This window comes from Penicillium digitatum, chromosome 3, assembly GCF_016767815.1.
Source record: "Penicillium digitatum chromosome 3, complete sequence".
Lineage (NCBI taxonomy): Eukaryota > Fungi > Ascomycota > Eurotiomycetes > Eurotiales > Aspergillaceae > Penicillium > Penicillium digitatum.
In genome coordinates this window covers 2,977,831-2,991,708 of record NC_089386.1, presented here as the reverse complement: position 1 = coordinate 2,991,708, position 13,878 = coordinate 2,977,831, and the positions used below count along the sequence as shown (strand labels likewise).

The 13,878-nt window shown below is 49.1% G+C and overlaps 5 protein-coding genes across 5 annotated transcripts; 3 read left to right on the top strand and 2 right to left on the bottom strand.

The window, feature by feature from the left end:
* Positions 1-313: 313 nt before the first annotated feature.
* Pdw03_8609 (HAT dimerization) lies at positions 314-984 on the bottom strand (the record flags this gene model as incomplete). The annotated part of the gene is made up of 3 exons (XM_066102012.1): positions 314-601; positions 857-867; positions 918-984. 3 exons carry the CDS (start codon positions 982-984, stop codon positions 314-316), a joined length of 366 nt encoding a protein of 121 aa, XP_065957095.1.
* Positions 985-5,518: 4,534 nt separating this feature from the next.
* On the bottom strand, positions 5,519-7,536 carry Pdw03_8608 (putative RNA-directed DNA polymerase from transposon X-element; the record flags this gene model as incomplete). Its single annotated transcript, XM_066102011.1, has 4 exons — positions 5,519-6,388; positions 6,433-6,481; positions 6,588-7,463; positions 7,514-7,536. The coding sequence occupies 4 exons, from the start codon at positions 7,534-7,536 to the stop codon at positions 5,519-5,521; spliced, it is 1,818 nt and encodes a 605-aa protein (XP_065957094.1).
* Positions 7,537-7,615: 79 nt separating this feature from the next.
* Pdw03_8607 (putative RNA-directed DNA polymerase from transposon X-element) lies at positions 7,616-9,260 on the top strand (the record flags this gene model as incomplete). Its single annotated transcript, XM_066102010.1, has 3 exons — positions 7,616-7,629; positions 7,683-8,531; positions 9,149-9,260. The coding sequence occupies 3 exons, from the start codon at positions 7,616-7,618 to the stop codon at positions 9,258-9,260; spliced, it is 975 nt and encodes a 324-aa protein (XP_065957093.1).
* A 449-nt stretch (positions 9,261-9,709) lies between these two features.
* On the top strand, positions 9,710-11,499 carry Pdw03_8606 (Aminoglycoside phosphotransferase; the record flags this gene model as incomplete). Its single annotated transcript, XM_014678268.2, has 5 exons — positions 9,710-10,015; positions 10,072-10,283; positions 10,337-10,515; positions 10,571-11,165; positions 11,226-11,499. 5 exons carry the CDS (start codon positions 9,710-9,712, stop codon positions 11,497-11,499), a joined length of 1,566 nt encoding a protein of 521 aa, XP_014533754.2.
* A 780-nt stretch (positions 11,500-12,279) lies between these two features.
* On the top strand, positions 12,280-12,847 carry Pdw03_8605 (uncharacterized protein; the record flags this gene model as incomplete). Its single annotated transcript, XM_014678267.2, has 2 exons — positions 12,280-12,326; positions 12,373-12,847. The coding sequence occupies 2 exons, from the start codon at positions 12,280-12,282 to the stop codon at positions 12,845-12,847; spliced, it is 522 nt and encodes a 173-aa protein (XP_014533753.2).
* Positions 12,848-13,878: the final 1,031 nt, after the last annotated feature.

The window sequence follows — 13,878 nt, the reverse complement described above, 5'->3', positions numbered from 1 at the left end:
ACTGGATCGCATGATCGACAGAGATCCCTTTTCGTCCTCCAAGGTAGTCTTCCGCACGACCCAGTAAAACCCAGACCCAACCCAGACCCAACCCAGTCTGGGTTGGGTTTTGGGTCGAACCCTTCGACCCAGTACTGGGTCTGGGGCCCCAAACTGGGTTACAAACTAAACAAACATGCTAAGGATTCTAAATGTATAACTTATGCATTTATTCGCGGTAATTTTGAGTATTTGCTTTACTTGATTATATCTAATTTTATTTGTAAAAAGGGTAAAAGAGATGCGTATAATTGAGGATTCTTTGTCAAGCAAGCTAATGGTATTCAAATAAATCATCTTCCCTGCTTTTACGTTTTCTCCCTGATGCTCGTGTCTGTGTACAGGTTGGTGGTAATGATGGCGAGCAAGGACGACCATATTCACTTGTAGGTAAGGGCCTCTCCTCCGGTATATCCTCTGGTCTATCCTCAATTACAACCTCAATTGCATCCCCTGGTTTATCTTCCAGTTCATCCTCCTGCTCCTCTGTATCACTAATTGGATCAACCTCAATCTCACTGAGCTTCTCTTCCCTCTCCTCTTTTGCCGCCTCAAGCTCATCCTGGGAGAAAAATTTCTCAAGAAGTGTTGCTTCCTGCTCCTCCATATCAAATTTCGTTGTACAAAGAAACATCATTAATGCCTCGACAGTCTCACTCTTCATTCTACCACGACGATAGTGACAAATATCTCGAGCGGTATTAAAGAGGCGTTCAACTCCTGCGCCAGTTGCTGGAAATGAGAGTGTATCTCGCGCAAGGGCAGCAATGGCCGGAAAGCGAGCCTGGTGCTCTTTCCAGAAAGTAAGCGGCCTAACAGAAACAGTATCTATATATATATTAGTATTATTATCACACATACTCTTTGTATTTACTTACCGCTGTCAAGATATTGACTGATTTCATCAGTAATGGCTCGTGGTTGTATATCCCTTCCATCAAGCATCTCCTCTAGCCTTGAGCTTGGATGGGCTATCGTTAGAGAGCTTTGTAGATCACTGCTTATTCTAACTTGTGCTTGATATGGAACAAGGGCTTGTTCAAAAGCAAGTCGATAGGTATCTCGCCATTTCTGATCCCAATCACTGGAGAGGAAGAATTTGAATTTGTTCACCGGTGCAAGCATTGTACTGATTGCATAGATATTCCCTCGAAGATCATCAGCTTGGGAGTAATACTCATCAAGCTTAGACCGACCAGCTTCAAGGGCCTCTAGCATCTGTTTTTTCCATGGGACACGCTTTCGGCGTAGCTGTGCCTGTGATCGCTCAAGATGATCAAACAGTTTGTTGTAGATCTTAAACACATAGTGGGCAGTGACATCTCGAGTCTTTGATAGCTGTGTTGTATAATCAAAGAAGGGCTCGGTGATACAAAGAAGATAGTCGATCTGACGCCACTCTTGCTCGCTGAGTAGCATCTCCTCACAATCATACTCTGTACAGAATAAAGAGAAGATAGCACGTAGCCTCTTTGCCCGGCGAAGCATGAGGAACGTAGAATTCCATCGTGTCTTTACATCTTGGATTGGAACGATCTTGATATTAGTTGTCTGAAGATTGTAAAAGGTCTCTCTGCGCTGGGGACTTGCATTGACGTAAATCGCAAGATAACGGACTTTGTTCAGTGTGGAGGAGATCTGACTTTGCTTCGCATTTTCTTGGGCTAGCCTTGACTGCTTCTCTGTCCACCTTGTCTCGGCTGATTCATTTAATGGAACTGCCTTGATCCGAGCAAGAAGCTGATTGAGGCTGAGCTGGATAACGTGGGCAAGACATGGTATTCGGGTGATAATAGTATCATCTGACAAAGCCTGTTGGAGAGCAGTAGCTAATGTCTTGTTGTTTGATGCATTATCTGTTGTCAACCCGAATACTTTATCTTCAATGTTGTGCTCCACTAGGGTTTCTATAAGAACACTACTCAGGTAAGAGCCGGTATGTGTACCATGAAGCGGCTTAAACCCAAGTAGTACCTCACGATATACCCAATCACTGTCAATGAAATAGCCAGTAATAGCCATAAATGCCTGCGAGAATGGAGATGTCCAGCAGTCAAGCGCAATGGATATCTTTGAGCCAGAAGGCAGCGTACGAAGGATACGCTGCTGCCGGTCTTTGACTAGACTGCCCAATCGGCGACGGATGGTATCGGCAGATGGGATCACTGGAGGGGATGGGGCGGAACGAGCTTTATTGATGATGCGTTTGAATGATGGATGCTCGATCAGATGGAATGGGAGCCGGTTGAGAGTAAGAAATTGGAGGAGATCCTCCTCCCAATCTTCTTGTAAGAAGGGTATGCTTGCTGAAACTTCTCCCTAGAATAATAATAAATTAGTATAGTTACTTGATTTTATGATAGAAAATATACCTCTCGTTGTAGGAAGTTTGTAATCTCCGCTTTCTTCCCCTTTTCCGACCGTAAACAACCAGCCGTTTTCCGATGTTTCTGGATGGTTGATGTGCCATGATACTGCGCTTTGCCTGTGCTGTTCGGGCTTAGTGTATAAGGATGCTCTAGGATCTTCCCACAGCGCTTGCACATAACCTTTGGTGCGCCATCAATACCCTGAGCTACCTGATGGTAGCTATTCCAGATCTCTGTATGGCGGTTCGAATCCCATTTAAGCTTGCTTTTCCTCCCGTAGTCAGTCTCTAACCACCAGTCCACAAAATCGTTATGTGACATTGTATCGTATAGAATAAACCCTTTCCTACGGTCGGGTCCAACGCGTTTCAATAAAGGGGGGATTGGGAGGGGATCATCTGGTCTTCGGAAGTTTGAGTCGATTGTGTGTTGACTTGCGGATGGTGTGACTTGTCCAGTTGAAATATATGAGAGATCGTCAAGATCACCACCATAGAGCGACGATGCAAAGTCGGAAAGTTGGCTTTGAGACATAACATGAGAATGACATATAATATATACAAATGGATGTAAGGGGAGAAATTCTTTAACGTACAAAGGTAGAAATGCACTAAAGTTGTAGAAGTGTCTAGGAATATTGATATATCAAATATAGTAAATCATCCTACTCTTGTTGATTGGTCTATTATACTAAAATTATATGGGTCTAAAGAAATACCCCTGAGATAACCCAGTCAAGACCCAGTCATAACCCATTTAACCCAGTAAGAACCCAGTCATAACCCATTTAACCCAGTAAGAACCCAGTCAAACCCCAATTCCCACCCCAGTTCCATTAATCCTTCTCAAAATATTTCTTCCTACCCTCCCTTCAAGTCGCATATACCAAGTAGATTAAGAGGTAGTAAGTAGTTTTGAATATAAAAGTTTACTAGATATCTATCCATAGTTATATAAGCTCTAGAATTAAACAGAAGAAGAGAAATAAATGAATTCAAAAATTATTTTACTCTGTAGATGAAAATATATATTATGTTGATGTGTGTTGAATATATATATCTGCAACTTGGGGTATACTTTGTATTTTAAATGGAATGCAATCCTACGCCTGAGAAAACCAGCAGCCAACACATACCACCTTTCCATATGAAATAAAGCATTTGAAGAAGTAATTAATCTTGAACCAGATATATTACTTTGGAGAACGAGGTTATTTCTTAAAATTTCCTTTGCCTTGTTGGTAGAGAGTGTAGCATTTCGATGTAGAAACCATAACAGGGGAAAATGACAGTATGTTATTTAAATATTTATGCCATAATTTATGCAGAAACTGGGTCGAACTGGGGCTATACTGGGTTTTCTGGGGCCCCAGTCACTGGGTCTGGGTTGGGTTCTGGGTCGAGACCTTCGACCCAAACTGGGTCGTGCGGAAGTCTACTCCAAGGTGTGTGTCTGGGAGCAGTTTGTGTTCCTCCACTAGCCAGGCTATACGCGTAGCAACCACTGCTTCGAGTACCTTGCCGAGTGTGTTTAGCAGTGCGACCGGCCGGTACGATTTTGGCATTCGGTAGTCCCGGGGACCTGCCTTTCGCAATGTGACAGTGATGGATGTCTGGAAGTGCATCGGATTGTGTCCGATCCGGATACAAGCGTTGAAGATAGCTGTAAGAAGTGGAATGAATCTCTGCGATCGTGATCCTGGTTCTGCCAGTATCATCCAGATCTTGTTTGGTATTGTGTCGTATCCCGGTGCTTTGTTCGGTGGTGCCTTCTTGACTGCCGCTCTCACTTCAGTATCGGTAATTGGCGGTAGTCGGTATTGCTCTCTTTGTGTGGTGTTGATGTCGGAGAGATCGGCCTCTGGCGGTTGCGGGAAGAACACCTTGCGGAGTAGGTTGACTTTGTCAGTGTCGCTCTCTGCAGCCCCCCCTTCCGGTGTTCTCAGTGCCGGCATCGTGCTGCCTTGCTGCTGACCCCGATTCTTGGCCCATTTAGCTACCCTCCAGAGCCCCTGGGGACCTTGATCCACTGCTTCTTCAATGAAGCTCCGGAAGCCTCGCCGGAGGGCAGCCTTGATGGTTCTTCCCTTCTGATTTCTTGCCAGTTTATATACCTGCCAGTCCTCCTCACTATGTGTCGCAATATAACGTCGGTACATACGGCGAGAGTGTTTCACGGCCTCCCCACATTCCTTGGTCCAGGATGGGTTCGCATATGGACTCGGGTTCGCCCACGGAGTTGATTCCTGCACCCCACGTTGTATGATTTCAACCAGGTGGTTTACAGCGTCGTCAATTTGGCGGGGGGTTATCAGCGTGGGTAGTGTTGGTAGGTTGTCAGCTACAAAGACATCGAATTTCTCGGTATCCATAGCCTTCCAGAGCCGTCTTCTTGTCTCAACAACCGGAACTGTGGCGGCGTCGAGTAGTACCCGGATTGGTAGGTGGTCGGAATCTGCGTGACAATCGAGAGCGAGCTCGCATACAACCAGTCTCTCAGTGAGAGCCGGTGTACCAAAGAATAGGTCGATCGTCGTGCGCTCCCCGTTTTGATCCCTGGTGATCGTACCCGGCTCTAACCACAGGTCAAGGTCAGCCTCATCGCATAGCTCAATGAGCTTGTCGGAGCCTGAATCTTGTGTGGCCTGAATGCCCCCCCACGCAGGGTGGTGTAGGTTGAAATCACCGGCGATCATAAGATGTTTCCGGCTATGTTGTCGTTGATCGTCGCGTAGCAAGCTAGTAAGAAGCTCCACTGTGCCGGTGGTGCCGCACTCGTTGTATATATTGAAGAAGCAGATCTCGCCAACACCGGTTTGGACTCTCACCTCTTGGCAGAACCCACTGTGCGCGTGGTGTGTCCACCCACCCAGTTTCTTAGAGATATATACGCATACTCTCGTTCTCCCCCCTCCGGTCTCCACACTGGACGGAAAGAGTAGTTCATGTGTCCGTTTCAGTGGATGGTATGTGGTGTCGTTGTATGGGTTTTCCCATGGTTCTTGTACCGCAATGATATCCGCCTTAGCGACCTCCGGTTTCGCCAGGAAGTCCGCCATAACGACATCTCTCGATCGGTGCGTGTTGTATTGGATGATGGTGAGTGGTGTATTATTCATTGGCAGTCGGTGTTGCCATGATTTTCTTGGTGAATTGGCGGGTCCTCCTTTCTTCCTGGAGGTCTGCTCTGCTAGTGAACCTAACTGACGAAGCCGACTTCGTGAAGCTGACTTGGTCGTCAAGCGTGCGCTTATTCCTGCCTCTGGGGCCTGGCGTGCGCACTGTGTTGTGTCTCGGTGCATTCCCTTTGAAGATAGTGTTCTCCTTACCGAGAGCGCTCGGGTATTCGCTTGCTGACGCCGCCGGTGCCGATAGCGATGGCGAATCTAGGAGAGTCACTTTTTGATCGTCATAGGTGTACGCCTCATCTCTTGCACGCTTCTGCGCGGCGCCTATATTCGCGTCAGGGACGAGTCTGATCCGGCCCTTGCTTCTTGTGATTGCTGGTGATGATGTCGTCGCCTGGCTGGGTGCTCTGCGCCTTGGTGGCTCGGAACGTGTTCCTGCTGGCGCATGTACCGACTGACCGAGCCCCCTTGGTTTCTGTGCCGATTGGCGGATCGATTCAACGATTGCACCTGTCTCGGCTTCCCCTACGTTGAAGCCGAGCATCACTGTGTCCTCCGGTTCTGGTTCTGGCTCGCTTGTCGGTTGCCACGCGCTAGGTGTTTCCCTTGGTGCCTGTGTGGCTGTTTGTACTCTGTTCCCGGAGCTTTGCTTTGTTTTGCTCTGTACAGAGCTCTGCTTGGTGGAAGTCCCGGGGCCGCTACCCCCTGAACTTCTGGATCCTACTGTGGTGGTCGCCGGCGTCCCCTGCCTAGTCTCCCCGATTGAGAGGTATGCCGGCACCCGGTGGTGCCGCTCTCTCGCCTGCGCGAGAGCCTGTATCCTCTCAATCTCATTGATAAAGTCGGGGCACCGCTTCGACCATCCGATGTGTGCGCCCCCGCAGTTGGCACACTTACGTTCATTGAGTGTGGCGTCTCTCTTGCGCTAGCAGTCTCGAGAATGATGCTTTTCAGCGCAAAAGACACACCTTGTTTCTTTGGAGCAGGTGCTTCCTATGTGGCCATATTTCTGGCAGTTGTGGCATTGGCGTATACGCGCAGCCCGGTCGTACACGACCGTGGTAAGCACCTCCGAGTCCCAGAGTGTTCCGGTGTCGATTGACTTGTTCGCAGTATGTGGTGACAAGAACTCGACAATTAGCGAGCCGGATTTCTTACCCTCCGGGAGTACTAGCCAGGAGATCTGGGTGATCTCTGCGTCGGCACCCCAGTGGAATAAGTTCTCAGTGAGTAGCTGCTTCGTGATCCCTTGCTTTCGATCCTTGATCTCCGCAGCCGAATTGATTCCGAGCGATCGTACATTGACATCATGAATAACAACCCCCCAGCTCGGCAGTCGCACTTCCGAACCCTTCCATAAATGCTTCACCCAGGCGAGCCGGTGACATCTCATGATTTCAGCCTCTTTTGCAGTGCGTAGGCTAAGTGAGATATCCCCGGATTTCAATTGTCTGGCCGCAACGAATTTGGCCGATGCTACCGCAAGGCCGTCGGTAGCCTTTGCCGCCTTTACACGCGCTTTTTCGGCAAGCTTCGTGATTTCGGCGGGTGTTCGGGTACGAAACAGTTTAATGCCGTCGGAATCTCCCAGTTTAACAATAATTTGACGGTCCTGGAGGAGATCGGAGGGCGTTGCGGGGTTAGTCGACGCGGAACCATGGGTCGACAGGAAGTGTGTCAGCGGTGGCGCGCTCTTGATCGCATCGACGTACGATCGGATCCGATTCGATCCAGCTGCGATCGGATTTGATGAAGCAATTCTCACCGCGTGAATGTCTTGCTTGATCTGGCTGGTCTCCTGGCGCAGCTGTTCAAATTGCTGCCTCCATTCCTGGCCGATGGGGTTCTTGATGATGTCGGCAGTGAGCTCCTGAATGCCTTTCAGAAAGTCCAAAACCTGCCTCGGGACTTTAACGGAGTTGTTACCGCTGATATGATTCAGCAGCTGGCGCACGTCGTAGTTTGCATCTCGTGATACCAATCATATATTGGTCCGAGCATGGTGCTGCCAGGGAGCGCGTGGCCGCCCCTTTCAGGGGGCCGCGAAAACTCTGCACGAAACACCACGAGCGCATACTAGATGCAAACTACGACGTGCGCCAGCTGCTGAATCATATCAGCGGTAACAACTCCGTTAAAGTCCCGAGGCAGGTTTTGGACTTTCTGAAAGGCATTCAGGAGCTCACTGCCGACATCATCAAGAACCCCATCGGCCAGGAATGGAGGCAGCAATTTGAACAGCTGCGCCAGGAGACCAGCCAGATCAAGCAAGACATTCACGCGGTGAGAATTGCTTCATCAAATCCGATCGCAGCTGGATCGAATCGGATCCGATCGTACGTCGATGCGATCAAGAGCGCGCCACCGCTGACACACTTCCTGTCGACCCATGGTTCCGCGTCGACTAACCCCGCAACGCCCTCCGATCTCCTCCAGGACCGTCAAATTATTGTTAAACTGGGAGATTCCGACGGCATTAAACTGTTTCGTACCCGAACACCCGCCGAAATCACGAAGCTTGCCGAAAAAGCGCGTGTAAAGGCGGCAAAGGCTACCGACGGCCTTGCGGTAGCATCGGCCAAATTCGTTGCGGCCAGACAATTGAAATCCGGGGATATCTCACTTAGCCTACGCACTGCAAAAGAGGCTGAAATCATGAGATGTCACCGGCTCGCCTGGGTGAAGCATTTATGGAAGGGTTCGGAAGTGCGACTGCCGAGCTGGGGGGTTGTTATTCATGATGTCAATGTACGATCGCTCGGAATCAATTCGGCTGCGGAGATCAAGGATCGAAAGCAAGGGATCACGAAGCAGCTACTCACTGAGAACTTATTCCACTGGGGTGCCGACGCAGAGATCACCCAGATCTCCTGGCTAGTACTCCCGGAGGGTAAGAAATCCGGCTCGCTAATTGTCGAGTTCTTGTCACCACATACTGCGAACAAGTCAATCGACACCGGAACACTCTGGGACTCGGAGGTGCTTACCACGGTCGTGTACGACCGGGCTGCGCGTATACGCCAATGCCACAACTGCCAGAAATATGGCCACATAGGAAGCACCTGCTCCAAAGAAACAAGGTGTGTCTTTTGCGCTGAAAAGCATCATTCTCGAGACTGCTAGCGCAAGAGAGACGCCACACTCAATGAACGTAAGTGTGCCAACTGCGGGGGCGCACACATCGGATGGTCGAAGCGGTGCCCCGACTTTATCAATGAGATTGAGAGGATACAGGCTCTCGCGCAGGCGAGAGAGCGGCACCACCGGGTGCCGGCATACCTCTCAATCGGGGAGACTAGGCAGGGGACGCCGGCGACCACCACAGTAGGATCCAGAAGTTCAGGGGGTAGCGGCCCCGGGACTTCCACCAAGCAGAGCTCTGTACAGAGCAAAACAAAGCAAAGCTCCGGGAACAGAGTACAAACAGCCACACAGGCACCAAGGGAAACACCTAGCGCGTGCCAACCGACAAGCGAGCCAGAACCAGAACTGGAGGACACAGTGATGCTCGGCTTCAACGTAGGGGAAGCCGAGACAGGTGCAATCGTTGAATCGATCCGCCAATCGGCACAGAAACCAAGGGGGCTCGGTCAGTCGGTACATGCGCCAGCAGGAACACGTTCCTAGCCACCAAGGCGCAGAGCACCCAGCCAGGCGACGACATCATCACCAGCAATCACAAGAAGCAAGGGCCGGATCAGACTCGTCCCGCAATTTATTGCTGACCGTTGAAAGCGTCACCATAACGACCAACATCAAATAAGTGATGTGCTAAGGCGATTCCATCATCGCAGGCCCTTTCACGTCCGTCATATGCAGCCACCCCTGTATAGTTGCATTCGTTATCCTATTTTAAGATTGGAAGTTAATTCACCTAAATTCACAGAATATTGCTGTCTGCTTGGGTGACTTGATAAGCGCCAAGAAGTTGGGGCAGCTTACACCCAGCTCCCGCGCAAATGATTTTTGAACTGTTCTCAACCAGACATGAGCAATGAACATTGACATAGGACGTCGTGTACTTTCAGCTTTTCCGATTTTGAGAAACTGCTCAGCTCATTGTTTTCAACCACGAACGTCTGCCCTCGATTCAGCACCACCGCGGTTACAGTCAACAACAACTACCCTTCCTTCGGTTCGCGTCGTTCGCATGATCACGAATCTCCCCGAGCAAATGACAACACCAAATCCTGATCACGAGCACTTCTTCCGTTATACGAGTGGACGATGGCTCTGGGATGAAGAACAGCAGCTCAGGGACAGGTATAAGGCCTTTAACGTTGCTGAGCTCCAAAGCCTCGCGGCCAAAGTCGTTCGATCAGACAGCTGCATCTCCATAACGAAGCTGGCCGAGGGAGGATATAACAAGGTCTTCCGTTTGATCATGAATGATGGAAAAAGAGTGCTTGCTCGTATACCAAACCCAAATGCCGGCCCAGCGTTCTATTCGACCGCTTCCGAAGTCGCGACCATGGAGCTTGTAAGTTTACCTTAACCCAGTTAATCGCAAGGGCGGCTAGTTCATGATAAACCCAGGCTCGAGATTTCCTTCAAATTCCTGTGCCCCGAATCTTTGATTGGAGTGCCACATCAAATAACGCCGTTGGCTCGGAATACATCATTATGGAAGAAGCATCTGGCACACAGCTTGGAGACATCTGGGATCAGCTGAGTCCGGACAAAAAACTTTCCATTATGAGGGAAATAGTGACTATCGAGTCAAAGATGCTTGCGGTGTCGTTTTCGCAGTATGTTCATTTGCTCATTCTCAAACACGTGCGAAATCTGATCATCTCGTCAGCTTTGGCAGCATATATTTCGCGAAAGATGCAGTGGAAGGCGCAGTTCCAGCCCTGCTCACCAACGAAGCTTCCTCCGAACTCAGAGAGCGAGTATACAAGAAATTTAGTATTGGTCCTACCGTCGACCGAAACTTCTGGAAGAAGGAACGCTTGTCGATGCAGATCTCGCGTGGTCCTTGTAAGCATTTTCATATGGCTGTTTAAGTTGTTTATATTTTGCTGATTTTCATTAGGGCGGACGCCCCAAGAATATGCGCTAAGTGTTGGCTGGCGTGAATTAGAGTGGATCAAAAATTTTGCCGTTTCGAAAGCACCAAGCGAAGCTACCCTAATTTCTTCGGCCCAAAACAGTCCACAAGCACATCTGCAGCTTTTGGAGAAGTATCTTAAAGTGGCTCCTACTATTCTGGACATTGACCCTGTTCTCACTCGCCCTACATTGTGGCACGGAGACCTTCATTCATCTAATCTCTTTGTGGATGATGGCCATATAACTGCTACCATTGATTGGCAAGGCTCGTGGGCAGGTCCACTCTTTCTTCAATCCCAAACCTCTCCGATCGTGGACTACCCAGGCAGCATTCCACTTCAACGCCCAGACAATTTTGACGATCTGGGCCCTGAGCAGCAAGCTGAAATCAAGCAGCAGATATTCAAATCGACGCTATATCAGCTATATCTGCTGGAGACCACAGAGCGCAACCCCCTTCTTGCCAAAGCGTTCCATCTAGACCATGGGAAGACAAGGCGTCTTCCGGTCGAATTTGCCGGAAACACATGGGATGATGACATAGTCTCTTTCCGTGAGGCACTTATTAACGTTGAAAGGTAGCTATCTCACTCAGTATCTTCTCCCATTTCCGGACGGTATCTGATTGCTTATTTCAGACATTGGCAAGAACTTGGCATTCAAGGCGAGTGTCCTTATCACTTCACGCAGGATGAACTACATAGCCACTCCGTTGATTCCGAGGGCTGGAATGAGGTCCAGGATTTCTTTAGCAGTATACAAGGTCTTGTGAAACGAGATGGCTGGACAAGTCATGACACGTTCGACGCTGCTTTTAACTTCTTTTCAGAGCTTCGAGAACGGGGCCTGAAGCATATGAAAGGAGAAGAAAAGAAAGCTTTTGACCGACAGACTCGTTGGGCCAGACATTAGGCTGATTTTGGGACGTCATAATACTAGCGTGCGATAGGAGCCTTACTACGCTTTACGTTGTCCGACCGCTAATGAATCCGGAACTGATTCACACTAAATCCTCTTTAAAAATATGTACTTGTTGTGCTTCATATTTCACAGTTGCATACCCGACGAGCGGGAAAAGACAAACGCCAGATAACCGGACCCAACGCCCACACGCTCGTCTACACCAAGTCGAGAACAGGCAAAGCCTTTTTCACATTCTCAACCCAATCACGAATATTTTCTACGAAACTCCGAGCAACCTCGGGTTTGATCCCTTTGCTGACGAAAAATTCCGGGTTCTGATCCTTGTAGATGTGCTCAAGCTCAAAGCCATCTGACAGGGTTATGGTTGGATGCCTCAGGCATCACATGTAGGATAGACCAACTAGACAGTCTTCCTTCCACTCTCACCTTCTCTCTCTCCCCGTCCATCCAAATTGAATACTGTTTTACCTGCATACATACTATCATTGTATTTGCATCACAAACGAAGTGGTGTGCCGGTATCACGACCCACACAGTCTGGCAACAAAAGCGAGGTACGATGCACAATCAACGGAGTTGAAAAGTATCGCTGCTTCAAGAACTGGTCCATAAAATTAACTTTGTACGACGATGTGAGCCTATAAAGAGACCTTCGTCCTTCGAATAATAGATTCAAGTCTCGCATTCAAGCATCGATCATGGACACCTCTGACAAGTCCCCAGAGACAAACGAGATATAACCCTCTAATTTCGCACAGCCAAGTACGAATGAATACGGGGCAACAGCAAGCTCGCAGTGTGAAGCCGGTCATCTTGTAAGTTGCGGCATATGATTACGGAGAAACCCACTGAACACTATAGCCATTCACATCCCGCGCCCGAAGGCGAGAAGCGCGCCCTGGCGACAGAGGCTTTCCAGCCTGTCATTGAAACCCTAGAGCGAATGGAGCAGGAAGACCCGAAGCTGGCTACCCAAGCTGCGCGTCTTGTGGGGCTCTATCGGCGCCTGTGGGAGTCGTGCATTTCCAAGCACCATGCCGGCCAAATTCTTCCAGCGGATAACAACGAGCTGCGTATCACTAACACCCAAATGTTTCGGGAAATAGAGTACCTCAAACAGCAGCAGAACAACCAGATCGCGCGCTTGACCCTTTTTGAAGAGGCCCTTGGCAAAGTCCGAGAAGGGATCGTTGGCGTCCTTAAAGACTGGGATGGCAGTTCCGAAGAAGCCACATCGGTTTCGTGGGAAGGGGCACCTCTAGGTGGTCAAAGATTGGATATTTTTGGTTTATGGACTAGAAAACTAGGAACTGATCACCAGCGCCAAATAATCTGAGAATGCACATGTGCTTTTCAATCAATGTTCCTCGTGCGCGTAGACCCCAATTGATGTATTTCAAATTTCAGTCTAAAGCGTATTTAGGGTGTATACCTCGGAGCTGTTGATAGACGCTACTCGTGCAAACCAATTGGGCTCTTGATAACGGCGCTTTCTATGAATGGCCCTGGAAGATACCAGATACACCATGACAGGTAGATTGAAGAATAGAGACGAAGTGTTGGATAGACAAGTGTGAGTAGAAACAGTGTTAAAATCTTAGGACATGTACATAGCATAAGAAAACTAGAGTTGTGTTTACGGCTAGCACACATCATCATCGCGAAACGAGATCAATTTGGGATTGCAGTAGGGTGTCAACACAGATGGTAAGAGCGCTCTGTGATGATCTTATCTCCCGAACTCAGACCGTATGTGGTCTCAGCATAGTTATTTAGAAGTCCACCAGCCCCAGGGTGCCACTATATAGTCCCAGGAGGCTACTGCATTGTTCCAGGACGCCCGATAGTGGCCCCAGGATCCTATTGTCTCCTGGGAACACCACCGACCATTCCTGAAAACCACTCGTATGCCCCTGGGGAACTGAACGTATGCTCCCAAGGAAGTCAATACCCACTCGCGGGAGGCTTTGAGTCCTTCCAGGAGCCTTCGAATTTGGCCAAAGCTTACAAGAAGAAAATGTGGTTATTCATGTGTCACTGGCCTTGAACACGATGTAACTATCAACAGTGCTCTAGGCTTGAAAACCTTCTCGATAACACACTAAGTTTTTGATGCAGGTGAATTTTTGCCGTCGAAGCAGGTCATCTACATGCTCACGGTGTGCTTGTACTGGCGAGATCATGAATCGAGGCTGGCGAACACTCTGATCGAGCTTGATACAACCTTGGAGGTGGGCTGCTGGAAGAGGCGTGGCAGGTCCTCACCGCATGGGTGACTGGGCCGACTGCGCAAAGTAACAGGAATGGTATTGAAGCGATCCTCAATGAAGCACTCGACTGGGAAAGGAGAGGTGGAGCGACCTGTGA